The sequence below is a fragment of the Octodon degus genome, unplaced genomic scaffold, assembly GCF_000260255.1.
Source record: "Octodon degus isolate 3935 unplaced genomic scaffold, OctDeg1.0 scaffold00008, whole genome shotgun sequence".
In the NCBI taxonomy this organism is placed as follows: Eukaryota; Metazoa; Chordata; class Mammalia; order Rodentia; family Octodontidae; genus Octodon; species Octodon degus.
In genome coordinates, this window is record NW_004524584.1 from 12,289,278 (window position 1) to 12,308,618 (window position 19,341).

The following is a 19,341-nucleotide window of genomic DNA, read 5'->3' on the forward strand; positions in this document are numbered from 1 at the left end:
AAACAGTGTTTCAAATTTCACATTTGACAAGAGAAAAAATGAAATCTCAGCTTGACATCATAACAAGTTTAAAACATAAAACCTATGCCAAACTGCTGTGGAGCTTTTCTTGCCCCTCAGGTCCCAGGGGTGCCCACAACACACCTCTGCCTCCCCACCAGGCCTGAGAGAAAATCACAGTCCTACAGGGAGCAGCATGGCAGCCCCCTAAGAAGCACGCCTTCACTGCTAACCTGAGAGGAGATGCAATTAGGTGAGCTGAGGGCGACAAAGATAGCCGGCACAATATCCAGCACAATGGTGCTCCATGGAAGCAGCAACACCAAGACACGCTTCATACTCATCGCAAGGGTTACAGTAATGCTCACGGAAAGCATTTCCCATGATAATAACATGGGAAAATATTTAAGCTAGAAACCTAAATAAAAAAGTAAAATATAAAACTGCATAATACACGATCTTAACTGTGTCAAAAGCAACTGACCAAAATGTGTCCTATAAAAGGCTGAAAGACAGCACTTGGGAGGCCGAGGCAGGAGGACCACTGCGAGTTCAAGAGCAGCCTGGGTTACAAAGTGAGCTCAAGCCCAGCCTGAACCACATAGTGAGACTCTATCTCAAAAAGACACAAGAAAAGCTAAAAGTTAATAGTGATTATATTTATGTAGTGCATCTATAGTGATTTTCTTTTACTTCTTTTATTTTTTTGAGATAGTGTCTTGCTATCACTATGTTGCCCAGGCTGGCCTCAAACTCTGGTAATCCTCCTGATTCAGCTTCCAAAATGCTTGGATTACAGGCATGCACCACCACACCTGGCTACTACTCTTTTTAAATTTTTCTCTGCTAGGGGAATTTTTTTAAAAACACTATTACTTACAAAAAAGTAAGTCTGATAGAAGTATTAAATTTGAGTTAATGACTTAATGTCCCACCTGTAAGAAAAGATGTGCATGTTCACAAAATGACAATATTCCAGGTTACTCCAAGATGAGCTGTGAAGACTGGCCCCAAGGTGGGGGGCTTTGGTCTCTCTCCAGGCAGGTAAGGGGTGACCAGGCCCTGCAGATACAGATGCTGAACAAATGGAAACGCCATGGATGTACAAATTTGACAAACATACCCACCTCTGAGGAGGCTTCACAGCACAGCACTCTCACACTACAATTACACAAAGGAGCAGCTCTTTTCTGCTCTTCTTTTGTGTGATGTCAAGTTACAAAAATGCTATTATCACAGTTACTGTGGAAACCCAATCCTGGTTTAGACATAGAAACAAAACAGCATTACAATACGAGTGGACCAAGAAAGATAGGAGACTTAGAAAATTAGAAAAAGTGCTTTCTATAAAAATGATTCTTCTTTGATTTTTTGAAACACGGTCTCACCATGAACTCACTGCCTTGAACTTACTACACAGCCCAGGCTGGCCTCAAACTTGCAGTGACCCTCCTGCCTCAGCCTCTCAGTGCTGGGATCACAGCCGTGCAGCGCCATACCACAGGCTGAGGCCTCCCTGAACAGAAGACACCAATCCTCTGAACCCCTTCCAGCAGAGCACACCCAGGTTCTTCACCAACTCAAGCTCGGGCCAGGCCAGGCCAGTGAGAGCAGTGAGTGGCAACACACATAGCCCGATGTGGCACACGTGCCTTCGGTTCACCAGCACTGGGCTAGACACGGGCGCCTGGAGAGGAGAAAGACTGCTTCAGCCTCAAGGATGGCCCAATTCCAGGCCTCCTATACCAGAAGCTGGGCATATCACCAACCATATTACATCAGTTCAAAGCAGAAGCCACCACTTTCTCCCAGGGCAAAAGGGTATGCGGCAAGTCTTACTGAATTACACATGCTCACTCTTACACTGAAGCTTTCCTGACTTACTAGGAGGCAAAACACAACCGTTTCCCATGACGAGTACTCTACAGGGATGAAGTGGGGCTTCCTGATGTCTGTCCTTCAGCATGGCAACACCCAGCAAAGTCAATCACCTTTCCTTTATGCAAGGTAGCATATCCCCTTCAAGAACAAAACCCTCTGAGGGAAATGGCCAGTCCTCTATCTAGAGCAAGACTCCTCAGTAGCAGAGAAGCTGAGGGACAAGAATGCTAGTTTCCATCCAGCTCCTGGGGTTCCTCGTCTGGTGGCTGGCTGGCGATGTGCTCCTGAGTCAGGCGCACCAGGTCTTTCTGCACATTTGGGTGGTCCTCCAGATCCTCGTAGAGCGACCTGACGATGTCCAGTCTCCGGTAGTTCTCGGGCTTCACAAGGCTCCGTACAACCTGGAGGCATCGTTCTTTCAGGGTATACACTGCAAGGCAGGAGACCAGATCCTCAGGGGCAGCCAGGCCTCAGGGATGAGGGGAGCAAGAGGTTGCCAAGCACATCACTGATATTAGAGTGGACCTCAATGTAGGGTAAATAGATGAAAATTACAGAAGCTGAGCAAGTGTTGCTGTAGCTCTGCACTCTCCCAGGATTCCTGCCCTCTATAGTAACCTTTCCTCGAAAGAGGACTAGGCAGCAATCTGCTTTCATGGACTACAAGTGGAAGAAGAAACTGGCAACACTGGGCACAAACAGGAAGAAGGAGCAATGTGCTATGCTCTGAGCTACACTACTGAGAACACAGCTAGGGGCAGGCCCTGAGGCCATTAGGAAGAAAGTGCTGGCAGCAGAAGGTGGCTGCAGTCAGCTGGATTACCACCTGGCTGAGCCAAGTTCGGGCTGCACAATCTCAACAAATAATTAATTTGGGGTAGGTGTCACATGGCAACAGATCAACAAAGACAGTATGAAACTGGAATTTTTAGGAACTCAATTCCTATTTTAAACTCACTGGGAAACTTACACTTCTTTTCTTGCAGTGTTGGGATCACACCCTGGGCAAGTGCTCTGTCAGGAAGCTACAGCGTGGACCCACTGATCGATCGATCAATCTAGTACTGAGAATTGAGCCCCTGGCACCCTCTACCACTAAACTGCATTTCCAACCTGCCCAGCATCCCCTGCATTTTGTACCAAGTCTTGCTATGTACTTCAGGCTGGCCTTAAACTCACTATGAAACCCAGGCTGGCTTTGAGTGCTCTGTGAACTCCCTTGACAGCATCCCAAGTGCTGGGACTATAGGCGTGTTCCACCATACATGAATTTCCTAGCCACCTTTCAATTTTTTTTTTCCTTTTGAGAGAATCTTGTTAAGTGGTCCAAGATGGCCTCAAACTTTTGAGTCTCCTGCCTCAGCCCACAGAGTCACTACATTATAGGTATGCAACACCACACAGGTTTGAGGCCAGCTTGGGTAACTGGGATCTAGTCACACACACACACACACACACACACCTGGGTGTGGAAGCACATGCCTAGTAATCCCAGCACTTGAGACTGAGGCTCAAGAACTGCTGTGAATTTGAGGTCAACCTGGGTTACATAAGCAATTTCAAGGCCAGTCTACACTACATAGAAGATCCTGGAGAGAGAGGGGGGGAAGGAGAGAGGGAGGGTGGGAGGGAGAGAGAGCAGAAGAGAGCGAACAGGTTGGGAATGTATCTCAGGGGTAGAAGCTCTAGGTTCAATCTCCAAAATGCAAAACAAAAAAGTATCCCATAAGGCAAAATTAATCAAACTTACCAATGCCCAGTGCTCTTTGTGTATGCCCACTTCTTTAACACAGAATCTATGCTACACACATAACACTAAGGTGGTCTCTGCAGTACTGGGGACTGAACCCAGGGCCTTTACTCTGAGCTTTATCCCCAGCCCCTTTTCATTTTGAGACAGAGTCGTAGTAAGTCTAAGTTCAACCTAATAAAATCATTTGATTTTTAAACAGTGAACTATGATGTTGCTCTTCCATTCTTTCTTTTTTTTTAAAAGAAAATTAATCTTTCAGTTTTATTTATTTATTTATTTATTTATTTATTTATTTATTTTGTGTGTGTGTGGCCAGCTCAGCCCACCAGGGGGCAGGGGCTGGCTGGCATGTGGTGCTGGGGGATTGAACCGCAGTCCCTGTGTTTTGCTTACCTTAGCTTGTTCTAAGTAGGTGCTTTAGACCACTGAGCCATCTCACCAGCCCTCTTCCATTCTTTCAAATGACCTATCCACTACTTATTACAATAGACAACCTCTATAAAAAGTATAATTGACCGTCAGTACCTGGCAGTGTGATGTTGGCAAAAATAGGCTGTCCATCAACATTCAAAGACGGCACAAATAACTCAGTCTGGTTAACCAGAAGCCCATCGTATGTCCCAGCATCTCTGAAGAGCCAAAGGTGACCTGTCACACAAGCACAGGCTGTTAGGGAGCCACAGAGAACTCACAGATGCATCTGTCCTCCCCACATTCCCTTGCTGACATGAACTTCCTGCCTCTCGCTCCACTTAGATGTCCCACAGGCCTTCCAGGAATAACACAACACAACCCTTACCCAAGACAGAAAGCAGGTCTGATAGGCCCAGTGACTTGACAAGGCAGCAGAAACAGCGGAAGAGCAGGCATACACACAACCATGGTGAAAAGCAAAGCCTATGCAAAGCCAGAGACTGCAAACCACACAGAATAAGGCTACTGGCTCCCCAAACCTGTGCTACTCAAAGAGATGCAAAATCAGCATGAGAGCACACAGAAAGGGCAGGAGGGATCTCAGTGAAGAGATAGAGATATTCTGATTTAGGTGTCTAACTACCAAACTTCATCCAGGCTGAAGAAAAGCACATTTCATTGTGTAAATTATACCTAGATTTTATTTATTTTATTTTATTTATTTATTTATTTTTTTGCAGAACCAGAGATTGAACTCAGGCCCTTGCGCTTGCCAGGCAAGTGCTTATTCTACTGAGCAATATCCCCAGCCCTATACCTAGATTTTAAAAAGACATCATATGTACAAAATGACAGGGGGAAAAAAAATGATAGGGGAGCTGGGCACAGTGGCACCCACCTGTAGTCCCAGCACTCAGGAGGCTGAGGCAGGAGGATCACTGCAAGTTAAAGACCAGCCTGAGCTACAAAGTGAGCTCAAGGGCAAGCTAGATAGCTCAGTGGATTAAAGCACCTGCTTAGGCAGACGCAGGGACCGGGGTTCCATCCCCAGCATGCCGTGCCAGCCCTGCCCTCTGGGGTGTGCTATGATGGTGACTGAGACTGGGCATGGTGGTGTGCGCCTGTAATCCCAGCACTTGGGAGGCTGTAAACAGGTGAATCACTACGAGTCCAATCTAGTGGTGAGGCCCTGAACACTCTGTAGACCCTTCCCTAAAATAAAAAAAAATTAAAAATTAAAAATCTGGCCACAGTGGTACATGTCTGTAATCCCAGCACTCAGGAGGCTGAGGCAGGAGGATCACCACAATTTTGAGGCCAGCCTGGGCTACAAAGTGAGTTCAAGGCCAGCCCCAACTGCATAGTGAAGCCCTGTTACAGAAAGACAAAAAAAAAAAAAAAAAAAAAAAAAGATACTCAATCAGGCACAGCATAAATTTATACATACTATAAAATTCATATAACTTTCTACATGAAAGATGGAGGCTCAGACAAGGGATTGAGAGTTCAAGGCCAGTCTGAACCACATAATGAGACCTTATTTTACTTTTATCTTGTTTTTTTTGTTTTTGTTTTTGTTTTGGCAGAACCGGGGATTGAACTAAGGCCTTTGTGCTTGCCAGACAAGCACTTAGTCTACTGAGCTATCTCCCCAGCCCCTATCTTGGTTTCCTGAGACAAAGTCTCCCTTTGTAGTGCTGGTGGTCCCAAACTTGTGATCCTCCTGCCTCAGTCTCCCAAGTGCGGAGATTACAGGTGTATACCACCATACCTGCTCTTTTTTAAAAAAGAAGAAAGTCGGGTGTAAAGATCGAGATGCTGTGTCACTCTATGATAACAACTCCACTATGCGGTGCAACAGCAAGGGGTGGCCCCTTTATGTTGGACTTTCCAGACTCCAGAACTTAAGTAATAAAGACATTCCTTTTCTTTAAAAATTACCAAAAAAATTAAAATTACAAGAAGGAAAATTGAGAAGTATTAGCTTATAAAGTAGATCAGACAAGACAAAAAGGGTGGCCAAGTGTGGTGGTGCATGCCTGTAATGCCATGAGTCAGGAGGCTGAGGCAGGAGAATTACTGCAAATTGGAGACTAAGCTGGGCTACAATGTGAGTTCAAGGCCAGTCTAAATTGCATTGAGAAATCTTGTCTCAAACGAAGGAGGAGGAGGGGGAGAGGAGGAGTAAGAGGAGAAGAGCTATGAAAGTTGAAGAAGGCTAAGACAAGAGAAGATCCCCTTAGAAAAGCCAGGTAGCCCTAGCCTGTTTGTTGTTGCTCTGTTTCACTGGTTTTCTGAGACAGGTCTCTGGTTGTCATTCAGGCTGCCCTCGAGCTCACTATGGAGGCCGGGGCCCACTCGCCTGACCTAACAGTCTACTACCCACTTCTCACTAATGGTCTTCTCTCCAAACCACCCTGCAGCTGGGGTGAGCTACTCAGTGGGCAAGTCCGACAATGACAACCAGCCCTACTTCCCTAGGGGTAGGCAGAATCCCCTCTTGAGCTTCCTCTCCCACCAGTCCATGCCCACTCTGCCACGGCTCCGGGTCTTAGCGCTCAACCGACTTAGCCCAGTCCTGCTCATCGTGTTCCCTCTCTTCCCTGGGACCCACTCCCCAGTGGACCGCACACTCCTCCCTCGTCCCGCGTCACCGACCACCCGCCGAACCCAGCTCGGGCGGTGACGTGGGCTCATGCCCTTCTGTCCCTCCCCCCCCGCCCCCCGCAGTCGTCCACTCCCCGCGCCCCGGGGAGGGTCTAAATGGCAGGCATAGGGGATGGAGCCCATGTGCGAGGGAAACAAGATCTGGAAACGGGAAAAACCACCTTCGGATTCAATCCCCTCAGCGTTACCGAACGCCGCGCCGCTGCCCAGCAGCACCGACCTGGGCGAGTCACTCGACCCGGGCAGGTCACCGCGTCCCCCGGCGAGGGGAGGAGCAGCGCCCGCGTTCCCGGGGTGGGGAGAGGTGGGAGGCCGAGGCGGCGGCATCCGCTGGCGGCGGCGCGTACCTCGGTAGCTGTGGATGCGGCGGCCGGTGCCCGGCGCCAGCGTCGGGTAGGGCTGCGGCTCGCCGTCGAAGTTGAGCCACACGGGCAGCACCACGCGCGGGCTGCGGTTACAGAAGATGACCTGCGAGGGCTCGCGCGAGTTCACCGAGCGCAGCACGGGCCGAGGCCGCCCAGCCTCCATCTCCCGCCCGCCGCGTCGGGCTCCCGGAGAGGCCCGCCTCCAGGAGCCCGCCGGGGGAGCGAGGGAACCCCGCCTTCCCGCGCCCCCCTCCGGAAACCAGGCGCCGCCAGCGGCCACGGACAAGGAGTAAATCGCGGAGGGCGCGCCTACGTGCCTGCGTGCGTGCGTGCGTGCGTGCATTTGTCGCGGCGGGCGAACCCACGTACTCTGAGGAGGGAGAACGCACGCGCAGACGTGGCGGCTGGGAAGAGTGTGCGCACGCGCAGACAGGTCCTCCGAACGAGCGGACTCCGCGCCGCCCAGTTTTCTGTCCTACCTCCTGTAATTCTTTTTTTTTTTTTAATTTTTATTTGTGTGTGTGTGTGTGTGTGTGTGTGGCCAGCTCAGCCCACCAGGGGGTGGGGCTGGCTGGCATGTGGTGCTGGGGAATTGAACCGCGGTCCCTGTGCTTTGCTAAGCTTGTTCTAAGTAGGTGCTTTAGACCACTGAGCTATCTCACCAGCCCTGTAATTCGTTCTTGATGTCCCAGTGGCCTTTTGTCCCGCTGGCTGTGCTGTTAAAAGTTTTTTCTTGTCGTTTGACTTTTCTCTGCTTTGGTTCACAATTTTATTTTTATTGGTATCAGGAAACAAACTCAGAACCGTTGTGGTTGCCCGGCAGGCGCTGTGCTACTGAGCTATCTCCCCAGCCCCTGGTTCACAGTATTAAAAAATCTATAGAAGAAAACTGTCAGGCTAGACCCAAACGAGTGACCCAGATCACTAGTACAGGCAGGGTTGAAGCAAAGAGTGGTATGGCAATATCTTTGTTTCAGACTGGGTGCATCCTGGTCAAGAGTGAGAAAGCCTTTGACCACCGAACAAAGGGAAAGAACACGTTTTGTAAACTAAACATGGGTGGAGGGGAGTCCCACTGAGGAAGATGGAAAACAATTTTTACCAGGGTTTATTTTGGTGGGTCTGGGGCCTCTTTAGGGCGTGATGCAGGAAGACCGTGGTATCCTGCTGACCTTCAGCATGACATTCTGTAGATTTACATGATTTCCCCTAAGCCTGAAAACCAGGCCTGAGTGCCATTCTGATAAGCATTTATTTTAGTCTCTGTGGCTGGGTGAGGGAGTGGGGCTTCCTGCTTGAACAAAGTATGAGTTTTTTTCTTCAGGCTGGGAGGAGTCCAAGTGTGAAGACCTCAAAAGAACCAAAAGGTAAAATTTACCTTCCTCTCTCCAGTCACACTGCAAAGGGTTCTTCATAACTGGCCTCCATGCTTTCTTACGTTACACTCCTATTAACTTGTTTTGAAATTTTGGGGGTTTTCTCTTTAAAATAAAAAGAGATTGGGGCTAGGCCAAGACCCCAATACATATGTTAACCTCTGATTGCCTTAGAGTTGGGAGCCATGGCACACAGTTTTTATTAGTTTTTTTTCCTCTGTATTTTAGGGAAGGGTGTTCAGGGTGTTCAGGGTCTCACTACTAGATCCCACTCACAGTGATCTGCCTGATTACAGCCTTCCAAGAGCTGGAATTACAGGCACGCGCCACCATGCCCCATCAAAGTATTACTGTTTATGAAAGTAATTAAACACATTTTTAAAGGAATCTTGTTTGGTTTGGTGCTGGGGATGGAACAAGCCCACTTGCTCCTTTTTCTCTGCCCATCCTGTTTGGTGTGTGGCTGGGGAAGGGAGCTGCCACTGGGCCTTAACATGGGGCCTCCTCAGCTCTAGGGCTGAGCCACTGCTCTTGGTACGTTACCCAGGCTGGCTTCTAGTACTGTGATGTTCCTGTCTAACTCACAACCTGTTAAGATTAGTTAGATATGCTGAGCTCATTGTCTCAACATGGAGGAAGGAACTCAAAAACCAGAAGAGGACATTATGAGAATTTTACTGGAGATAAGGAGACTATTTCCTGGTCTCCAGGAGGGGTGTGGGTGAGTAGCTACAAAGCTCTTTGTCTGTGATAATTTTTTTTTTTTTTTTTGCAGAACCAGCGATTGAACTCAGGCCCTTGCGCTTGCCAGGGAAGTGCTTATTCCACTGAGCCATCTCCCTGGCCCTTGTCCATGATAATTTATTTACAGCAAAGTCACAATGTGGGAGTCACATAGAGAGAGGACTTGGTTCCATATGTTTTTGGTCACCCACTATATGCTGATACCTATCTGGGCCCAACAGGTCAGGTGGTGCTTCTTACAGTCAACTCTCAAGTGCTGGCTTCTTTCTAAGGAGACTCACAGTCCAGGCTGTTCGTCTTTACTCCTGATAAAGAGTTCTGACCTTCCTGGATGCTCCAAAATCATTCCACAGGTCTCTTTCCTTCATTGTCCATTCGTTTAGGAGATTGGGGCTAGGCCAAGACCCCAATACATATGTTAACCTCTGATTGCCTTAGAGTTGGGAGCCATGGCACACAGGCGGAAGGAATCTTTGGTGGCATGGGGGTGGGCCATGGACAAAGATGAGGTCCAGAGAACTGGCTTGCCTGTCAAGTTGTTTGAGTTGTTTGGTATTATCTGGTGAAATAAGATGCAAGTAATTCCTGATGCTGTTTGTTATTGATAAGATCCAAGCATACCTCAGACTCAGACCCATGACAGTACACCAGTTACAGGCATATGTGGGCTTCTAGGTTTCTGGCAGATGTGACACACCTATCTGGGCCCTTAATACCAGATGACCAAGATGGACACAACATGGGACTGAATAGACACAAAAGAAGCTGCTTTCCAGGTCTTGAAAGGGGCAGTTACATAAATACAAGCCCTTTGAGTTACTGACCATACATATAATTCTGGGTTTGGCACAAATGGGAAGCAAATCCCTTTTGGATTTTGGTCACAGTTATGTAAGGGAGCCAAGAGCTGGCATTCCCTGATTGAGAAACAGCACTGTATACCACTCTGCATGCCTATGAGGGATCACAGGGCAACAGACAGTGGAAGTATGGACCAAATGCCTAATAGAGGGTTGGGTATGGACATAAACAGCCCATCCTAGGATGAGGTGGCACAGGCTCCCACTCTTCATACATTGGGAACATACCTCAACAGTGGGCCTCTTTTTGACCAGCCCACTGACAGCCAAAGAGGGAATAGTTTGGGACTCATGTACATAACCTAGGAACCCACGTGGAAAGGTCAACTACAGGAGATGACCCTTATTCCCTATGCAGAAGGGAACTCCAGCTGACACCAGTCTAGCCAGGACCCAACTGTGCAGTGGACAGCAGTCACTAACCAGCCCAGTACAGAAGTACTTTGCTAAAAAGTGTAACAGGTAAGGGCCGGCCAAATAGCTCAGCAAATAAAGCACCTACAAGCAGGTGCACGAGCTAGGGGTTCGATCCCTGGGCCTGCTTTGCCGGCCCCGCCCTGGGACATGCTGACACAGCAATTGAGACTGGGCATGGTAGGTGTGCCTGTAATCCCAGCACTTGGGAGGCTGTAAACAGGTGGATCACTACAAGTCAGATCTAGTAGTGAGACCCTGAATACCCTGTAGACCCTTCCCTAAAAAATACAAAAAGAAAGAAAGAAAAAGAAATAGAACGGTCAGATCAAGCCAATAAGCAGGGCTATGCTTGTAATGTATGAAGGAGGCCCTCTACAGGTACGCACAGATAGTTGGGTTTTTTGAGGGGGCTGGTGCTTTGGCTGCTGGAGTGGGCAGCTCAGGAGTGACAGATAGGGCACTGCTCTTGTGGGGTGCCAAACTATGGGGAGACATGGGAGCAAAGCCAAAAAGTTGACCATGTAGGCTATCATGGTTCAGGACATAAGCCCCTTTTCTCACCAGGAAATTACTTAATAGGTGCCTTGTCCAGGCTTTGCAATGGTTGGCTGCTAGGCATAACTTTTTTTTTTTTAATAGCTTCTGACCAAAAATATTGACTGCTCTGCATGGGATGTCACTAGGAATATCATCCAACCAAGGACAAGGATCATAGACCTGGCCCTTCTGGTGGAAGCCCTTGTTCAACATTTTCATATGTTCAACATATTCATTCCTTGAACGTTATATGTCAGGCTTTGATGTTGCTTATGGATAAAATTTCTCAAATGAAAAAGGTGATTTTACAAGGCCATGTGGCCTGTCCTACCAATTTGATTTGAAACTGTCTCATTGCTATTTGTTTATCAATAAAATTATGGAAAAAAAAAAAAACAAGACCATGTGGCTCTTGCTTTGCTGAATATAGCATAAGGAGGCACTTGTGCCCTGATATATGTAGAATGTTACATTATACACCCCCCCACCTTTGAAGGGATGGAATGAGGGGAACTACTCAGACTGCTTCAAAGCTCAAGGGTATCTAAGGATACCTGAGGATGTGACCCTGCTGTCTAGCACAAGGGCACAGCAGGATATAGTTATGTAACTGTGACTTAGCAGCAGACAACCAGTGCCAGTGAGGTCAGCATGTAAGAATGTAAATAAGAGATGACAGCCTGTATAAGAATTATACAATGGGGGGTGGCCGGGGAGATAGTTCAGTAGAATAAGCGCTTGCCTGGCAAGTACAAGGGCCTGAATTCAATCCCCAATTCTGAGAAAAAAAAAAAATACAATAGGGGCTGGAATGTAGCTCAGTAGACCTGCATTCAAATCTCCATATTAAAAAAAGAATTATTCAATAAGAACACAGGCGACTTTTGCACTATTGCTCTGCTCAGCTGCCCACTGCTGTGTTGCTGGTATCTTCCTCTGTGTGCTTCTTTGGGGACTTCATATATAAAAAACTTCAGCCTCTTCAGTCCTGACATACAGTAGTGGGGCTTTTCTTGTTTATCATTCTTTTTTTAATGGGTTTTTGGATTATTCACTGGGAATGGAACCCAGAACCTTCACCATGAACTCCATCCTTGGCCCCTTTCTTACCTTTTCTCTCTCTTTTTATCTTTTAAATTTTATGCATTGATTGGGTTTTGAGGCAGGGTCTTGCTGTGTAGTCCAGACTGACCATGAGCTGGGTACCCAGGCTGGCTTTGAACTCATGGCAATCCTCAGGCTCCCAAGTTCTGAGATTCAGCTTGTTATGGTTTGTGTCTAGATGTCCCCTCAAAGCCTTATGCAATCGTGGGGTGAGGACTTCTAGAGTTTGAGATTAATTCATGATCAAGGCTAGGATTATAGGTTTTAGTACTGCTGGGATTATGGGTGTGAGTACTATACCCAGCCTGGGGCATATACCCAGAATGCAATTTAAGGGAGACTTCCTTTCTGTTGCCTCTCTTGCCATTGTTGCTGTTACACCTCCCCTTTTGCTCTTGCTGTTTTTGCTGTCTTCTGCCACCATAAAAGGTTGCTCTCTGCCATGTGCTGCTCTGCCTTGGAGCCAGCTGAGTATGGACTGAAACCTCCAGTAACTATGATCTAAATAAACCTTTCCTGGGGGTGGGGGAAATAACACAGTAGAATAGGTGCTTGCCTGGCAAGCGCAAGATCCTGAGTTCAATCCCCAGTATCGCAAAAAAACAAACAAAAAAAAAACAACAACCTTTCCTTCCCTCATTTTGAGTGTCAGTTATTTGTCCCAGCAATGAGAGAAGGATAACTGAAGATAAAATTTGTTACCAGAGAAGTGGGGTTATTGCTGTGACTGAACATGACCATGTGGATTACAAGCTTAGGCAATGCCTTATGGGAAGAGACAGGAAAGGTTTGGAGATATTGCCTACAAGCGAAGCACTGGAACAGCTTCTACTGTTCTGCTTGGGAGATTCTGGTCAGAGTTCAGAAGATCAGAAGGCTGACAGAAAGCCTGTCTGTTAAGACCAGGCTGGGGAGGTTTCTTCTGGGAAGAAGGACTGCATTGGTTGTTGGAGTCCAGATGATTTGTGTTATGGCTTGGCGGAAAGTTTGCCTGAATTTTGTTAATGTCCAGAGACTTTGCCTGAGACTGAGATTAAGCATAGTGGACTGATTAAACTGGCAAAAGATTTACCAAAGCAGTCGAATATTAAGGCAGTAGCATGGCTGTTGTTGGGAGCTTTTAGTTAGATTTATGTTGAAAATCAAAAGCAAAGAGCCCAGCACGATGATTTAAAATATTGAGTTTGACCAGAAAAGAAGCTCCATTCTCTTAATGAATAGAATGATTTGTTCTAATGGTGTTTGTAAATAGGATCTCAAGTCCGCATCTTGTACAGAAATTAACCACTAAGAAGAATATATGCAGTGTGTTATTTGTTGAAACTGTACTTCTGATTTGATTTGAAACTGTCTCATTGCTGTTTATCAATAAAATTTTGAAAAAAAATGAATGAATGAAAAAAAAAAAAAAAAGAAAAGAAGCTCCAATAAAGCTGTGGACTGCAAAGATAGAGCTGAGAGGATCTCCATTGCCAGGAAGGAACAAGAGAATCAAAAAAAATGGCCTGAGGGCATCACAGGAGGTGGCAGGTCTCCACCCTCTGCTGCCCCAGAATTGCAAAGCTCAGGGACTTCGCCCTGAGGAGAAGGCTGCAGAGTGCCATGTTCCACAATGGTGGCAGCAGCCACAGCGGGTTCCAAAATGGTGCGTGGAGAATTTGTTCCTCGGAATCAGGGTCAGAGTGCTCAGCCAGCCAGGCACTCGACCCCTACAGCCAAGAGAGAAGGAAGCCTGGCTGCTGCTCCAGCTGGCAGCAGACCTTGGCATCATCCACGTGGCGATGGTTTTAGGCACATTCAGAATGCAGGAGTTCTGAGGCTAAGAAGGCTTCCACTTAGATTTCAGAAGGCCTGCGAGGCCAGGCAATGTGCCCCTGGGAGGACAGTGTGTAAGGCTGTGAGTGAGAAGCCTGTTCAGCGGAAACCCCAGAAGTTTGAAAAAGCCAGGAACGTGGATCATCTAAGGCAAACTTCAAGGAGGAAGCAAAGTCCACCTAAGAGAGAAGCTACGGAAACTACCACAAAAAGTGCCATAGGGGCGGAGCCATGGAAGGCCTTTGGAGCTCACAATTTGTCACAGATTGCTTCAGATGTTCCACAGAAACCTACAGGACTTAATGTTTGCCCTGCTGGATTCTGGGCTTGTGTTGATCCCAATGCTTGGTATCCTGCTGTGTGTACCTTTTTGAATGCAGTGTTTATCTTGTGCATTGAATGTTAGAAGTGTTTAACTTTCTTTTCATTTGTACAAGGGCTCACAGCCAAGCGTTTGCCTTAGATCTTGGAGACTTGGAACTTGGACATTTGAGCAATGCTGAAACTGTTAGGACTTTGGAAACTCTTAGAGACAGACTAAAATGTCTTTTGCACAAAGGGATATGCATGAGTCTTTGGGAGCCCAGGGGCAGAATGTTATGGTTTGTGCCTAGTTGCCCCCCCCCCAAAGCCTCATGCATGGGGTGGGGATTTCTAGAGTTTGAGATTAATTCATGAACAAGCCTGGGATTATGGGTTTTAGTACTGCTGGGATTATGGATGTGAGTACTATACCCAGTCTGGGGCATATAGCCTAAATGCAATTTAAGGGAAACAGACTTCCTCTCTGTTGCCATTGTTGCTGTTACTCCTCCCCTTTTGCTCTTGCTGTTTTTGCTGCCTTCCGCCATGAAAGGTTGCTCTCTGCCCTGTGCTGCTCTGCCTTAGAGCCAACCAACTATGGACTGAAACCTCCACTAACTCTGAGCTAAATAAACTTTGCCTTCCTTCATTTTGAGTGTTGGGTATTTGTTCCAGCAACAAGAGAAGAGTAACTGAGACATCTCTGTACTATAATTTTTTTAAATTCCTCAAAAAAAAAGTCTTGCTAAGTTGCTAAATTGCCCAGGCTGGATTCAGTTACAATTCTCCTGCATTAGCCTCCCAGAGTACGAACAGGCTTTTGTCACAGGCCTCAGGGCTTTGCACAGGCTAGGCAATCACTCTACCTCTGCCACTAATCTCTATCACCAGTTCCTCATTGGGCTTATTCCCATTTTTAAAAATCAAGCAAATTTACATATATGGGATCTCACATTCTTATTAGTGTTCAAAATATCCAAGACCTCCTTTAGCAAATTTCAGGTTAAAAAAATAAATAAATTTTAAGACAAGGCCTTCCTTCACATGTGGCCAAGGCTGGCCTTGAATCCATGATCCTTCTGCCTCTGCCTCCTGAGTGCTAGGATTATATTTTGTGCCATTGTGCTTGGCTTTCAGGTAAATACTATTAACCACAGCTACCATGCTGTAATTATGCAGCCTGACTGAAATGATGCACCATCTCCACTCACATCCTCACAGCCCCTGGCAACCACCATTCTATTCTCTGCTTCCTTTTCTTACTAGTGCAGGCTGGCCTTGAAATCACTAGGTATGCCAAGGTCCACATGGATCTCAAAGTTCAGGGGTTGGGGGGGATGGTGAGAGGGTAGAGGAATAAAGAGAGAGAAACTTGAGGTCAGGAGGAGCTCTCTGGACAGGAGGGAAGGAACTGCTCAACCACCACAACACGTTTATTTATCCTCTCAGGAGGTCGATGTCAGTTGCAACCGCTCTGTGTATGGCTCACCTGAGCACCTTCCCTTCTCAGAGATGGAACAGCCCATGTCAGTGGCTTGCCTCCCATGTGTGACCGACCTTCTTTAACCTCTCCCCACAGCCTTGAGCTCACTATGTAGCTCAGGCCAGCTGTGAACTCACAGCAATCCTTCTGCTTCTGCCTCCCTTGAGTGCTAGAATTATAGGTGTGATTCACCATGCCTGGCTTTACTTTCTGCTTCTGAGTTCAGTTTGTTTTTCAGACAGGGTCTCGCTATGTAATTGAAGCTAGACTTGAGCTTACCAGATAGCCCACGCTGGCCTCAAACTCACTCCAATCCTCCTGCCTCAGCTTCCTGAATGCTAGGATTATAGGTGTGTGCCACCCTGCCTGGTTTAAGTTCAACTTTCTGAGGCTGGAGCAGTAAGTGAGCTTGTTCTGTGTTTGTCCTTCAATGCTTGGCCTGTTTCCATTGTCTTCAAACTCAATAAGGTTGCACATCACTTGATCTCCTGCTTTAAGTCTGGATAGTATGTTATTACCATACTCACAAACCCCACACTGGACCCTCTAGTTCATTGATGAAGGCTTGGTTCAGTTCATTGGCTATTGCAAATCACTTAACTCCCTCGCTTAGGGAGGAGTTCAGTTCTGGGAGAAAGCATGCAAATTGGATTTGTCTGTAACCTGACAAAGTGAATCTTGCACAGCCCACCCGTGGGTTGTACGCAGTCCACCCATGGTCCTGCACAGTAGACCTGTAAACCTTACACAATACACCTGTGAACGTTCACGATTCAAATATTCATTAGGGCTGGACAAATAGCTCAGCAGATTAAGTGCCTGCAAGCAGGCGCACTGCCTGCCAGCCCCACCTTCAGGGCGTGCTGAGACTGCAGTTGAGACTGGGCGTGGTAGCATGTGCCTGTAAGCCCAGTTCTTGGGAGATCACTACAATCACTATGAGTCCAATCTAGTAGTGAGACCCTGAACACCCTGTAGACCCTTCCCTAAAATTAAAAAAAAGTCATTAGTTGGAGACTTACCATAGGGCTACCATAAACACGGAAGAGATCTTGCTGCCAAACTCAGAATCAGATCAAACAGAAGACAAAACACCAGAGGAGCTGGGAAGGCAGTTTATCATGCTAGAGGTTCAAATCACTAGCCCCATTTTGAGGTTAACAATCCTTTACGTAGTTTTTTAGAAGGACATACACAAAGGTAGATAACGCTTTATATTGGTTACACGCCTTTGTTACTAATTGTTAGGCAGAATTTACTTGTACCGAAACTAATAAGGTTACTGGGCAGGCTAGATGTATTCAGTGTATTTTCAACTTCCACAGGTTTGGGGGCATAAAGTGAGAAGACTCTATATCAAAAATAAATAAATAAATAAAAATAAACTTTAAAAGAGCCTCTACCCTCTATAATATCATCAACATACCAACTTCCTTTCCTCTATATATACAGATATCTTATCACTTTATGCCCCTAAAACCTGTGGAAGTTGAAAATACACTGAATAGATCTAGCCTGTGCCTAGTGTCAATTTAGCAACACCACATGCTGCAGCTCACTGCTGCCACCCAGTGGTAGAATAGGGTACTACGGCCTATGGCTTGCTCAGGAAAAAAGACACTGCTCAAAAACGTTTATACCAAAAGTCTATTGCTCTTTTGTTCGGTTTTGCTTTGGTTCTTTTGAAGACAGGGTCTTTCTGTATAGTTCAGGCTGGGCTTGAACTCATTATGTAGCCCAAGATGGTCTCAAACTCACTCGCAATCCTCCTGCCTCAGCCTCCCAAGAGTTGGGGTTACAGGCATTCACTGCCATGCCCTGGCTGAACGTCCATTGCTTTTACAGTTGTAAAGTTGAAAAACTGCTAAGTTCAAGTATGGACAACGTGTATACCCAGTAATGGAGCTGCTGGATCTTAGGGTTATTCTATTTTTAGTTTAGCTGTGGGCCTCCATATTGTTTTCCATAGTAACTGTGCTGATTTGCATTCCCACCAACCGTGTACAGGGACTTGGGTTCCTCACTTCATCACCAAAACTTACGCTTTTAGGGAGAGGGAGTTGAGACTGGGTCTTGCTATATAGCCCAGGCTGGCCTTGAATTCAAAATTATTCTCCTTGCCAGTCAAATAGCTCAGCAAATTAAAGCGCCTGCAAGCAGGCACTGCAAGGGCCTGGCATTCAATCCCCAGGCCTGCTGTGCCTGCCCAGTCCCCGGGGTGCGCTGAGACAGCAGTTGAGACTGGGCATGGTGGTGCACACCTGCAATCCCAGCTTTTGGGAGGTTGTAAGCAGGCAGATCACTAGGAGTTCAATCTAGTAATGAGACCCTCAAGACCCTTCCCTAAAATAAAAAATAAAAATTATCCTTCTGCTTCAGCCTCCCAAATGCAGGGATTTAGGTGTACACCACCACACTGCAGTCTTTAGCTGGTTTCTTTTGTTTTTTGGCAGAACCGGGGATTGAACTCAGACCCATGCGCTTGCCAGGGAAGCACTTATTCCACTGAAACAGCAAGGCATGTGGTACCGGGGATCGAACCTGGGTCCTTGTGCTTGCCAGGCAGGTGCTTAGACCACCATGCTATCTCCCCAGCCCCATAAGGATTTTTTTTTTCTTTTTTTTGTTCCTCGCATGCCTTCAGGGCACGTTTGGCCAGCGGGAGAGTTGTGAGGTTCGAACTCCAGCCACCTGGGGCTGACAGCTTTGTGGAAGCAGCCACTTAAAGGACTGAGCTAGGCCCAGGCCCCCAATTCCACTGAGCCATCTCCCTGGCCCCCTATGCTGCAGTCTTATCTTTTGACTTTTCCTTCTACACATTTGGTACAAGGTCTTTACACATCTCAGACTCGTAGTGATTCTCCTGTTTTCAGCCTCCGCAGCGTGCGCCACCACACCTGGATTCAGTTGCTGGCTCAGTGCATCCGGGGGCGAGGCCGCTGCCGCATGTGGTGCTGGGGATCACCCCAGGCGCTGTGCTTGCCTACGCAAGTGCTTAGTCTGCTGAGCTACCTTGCCGGCCCAACTTTTCTATTTTATTCTGGCAGGTGTTATCTCATTATGGTTTTAGCCTACATATCCCTGATAAGTGATTACTACATCATTTCCCTGATTATTGGTGATTATTACTTTTCCTTCTGTTGGGCACTTATATCTTCTTTTGGGAAATTTCTATTCAGGCTTTTTTTTTTTTTTTAACTTGAAAATGAACTCCGGCCCTTGCACTCGCCAGGTAGGTACTGCGCTGTGAGCTATCTCCCTGGCCCTAGTGGGTTAAACTGTTTTTGTGAGGATGTTGGTGATGAAACACAGCTCCTTCTGCACGCTAAGCATGTGTTCTACCACAAAGCTATACAGCCCCTTGTCCCCTTATTATTTTGATATCGGGGATGGAACTCAGGACCTTGTGCTTGCCAGGCAGGCACTTGTGCCACTGAACTATCTCCTCAGCCCAGCCCTTAGTTTTAAAATTGTGATTTATTTACTTATTTGTACTACTAGGGTTAAACAGTGTCAGTTGCTCAGGTGGTTTATCTCTGCAATCACTGCCTCAGTCCCTCTGTTCTGGAACTACAGGTAAGTACCACCATGCCCCACCCCTTTGCCCATTTTATTATTTTAA

General features: G+C 46.9%; 1 protein-coding gene and 1 long non-coding RNA gene across 2 annotated transcripts in view; one reads left to right on the forward strand and one right to left on the reverse strand.

Moving 5' to 3' along the window:
- Positions 1–1,368: 1,368 nt before the first annotated feature.
- Vhl (von Hippel-Lindau tumor suppressor) lies at positions 1,369–7,439 on the reverse strand. The gene is made up of 3 exons (XM_004625227.3): positions 7,063–7,439; positions 4,160–4,282; positions 1,369–2,311 (listed from the first exon to the last, which is right to left on the reverse strand). Exons 1-3 carry the CDS (start codon positions 7,421–7,423, stop codon positions 2,109–2,111), a joined length of 687 nt encoding a protein of 228 aa, XP_004625284.3. The 5' UTR covers positions 7,424–7,439; the 3' UTR covers positions 1,369–2,108.
- A 965-nt stretch (positions 7,440–8,404) lies between these two features.
- The window catches only part of LOC111813735, a 14,945-nt gene continuing 4,008 nt past the window's right edge, over positions 8,405–19,341 (forward strand). The window contains exons 1-3 of the long non-coding RNA XR_002818907.1: positions 8,405–8,447; positions 9,053–9,177; positions 19,221–19,295. This is a non-coding gene — a long non-coding RNA (uncharacterized LOC111813735). The remainder of the gene's footprint in view (positions 8,448–9,052; positions 9,178–19,220; positions 19,296–19,341) is intronic.

Coding starts and splice junctions, on each gene's coding strand:
- Vhl (XM_004625227.3), bottom strand. CDS start 7,423: ATGCACGCACGCACGCACGCACGCAGGCACGTAGGCGCGCCCTCCGCG. Junction 4,283..7,062: donor CCGCATCCACAGCTACCGAG/GTACGCGCCGCC, acceptor CTTGTGTGACAG/GTCACCTTTGGCTCTTCAGA. Junction 2,312..4,159: donor TGCCAACATCACACTGCCAG/GTACTGACGGTC, acceptor CCTGCCTTGCAG/TGTATACCCTGAAAGAACGA.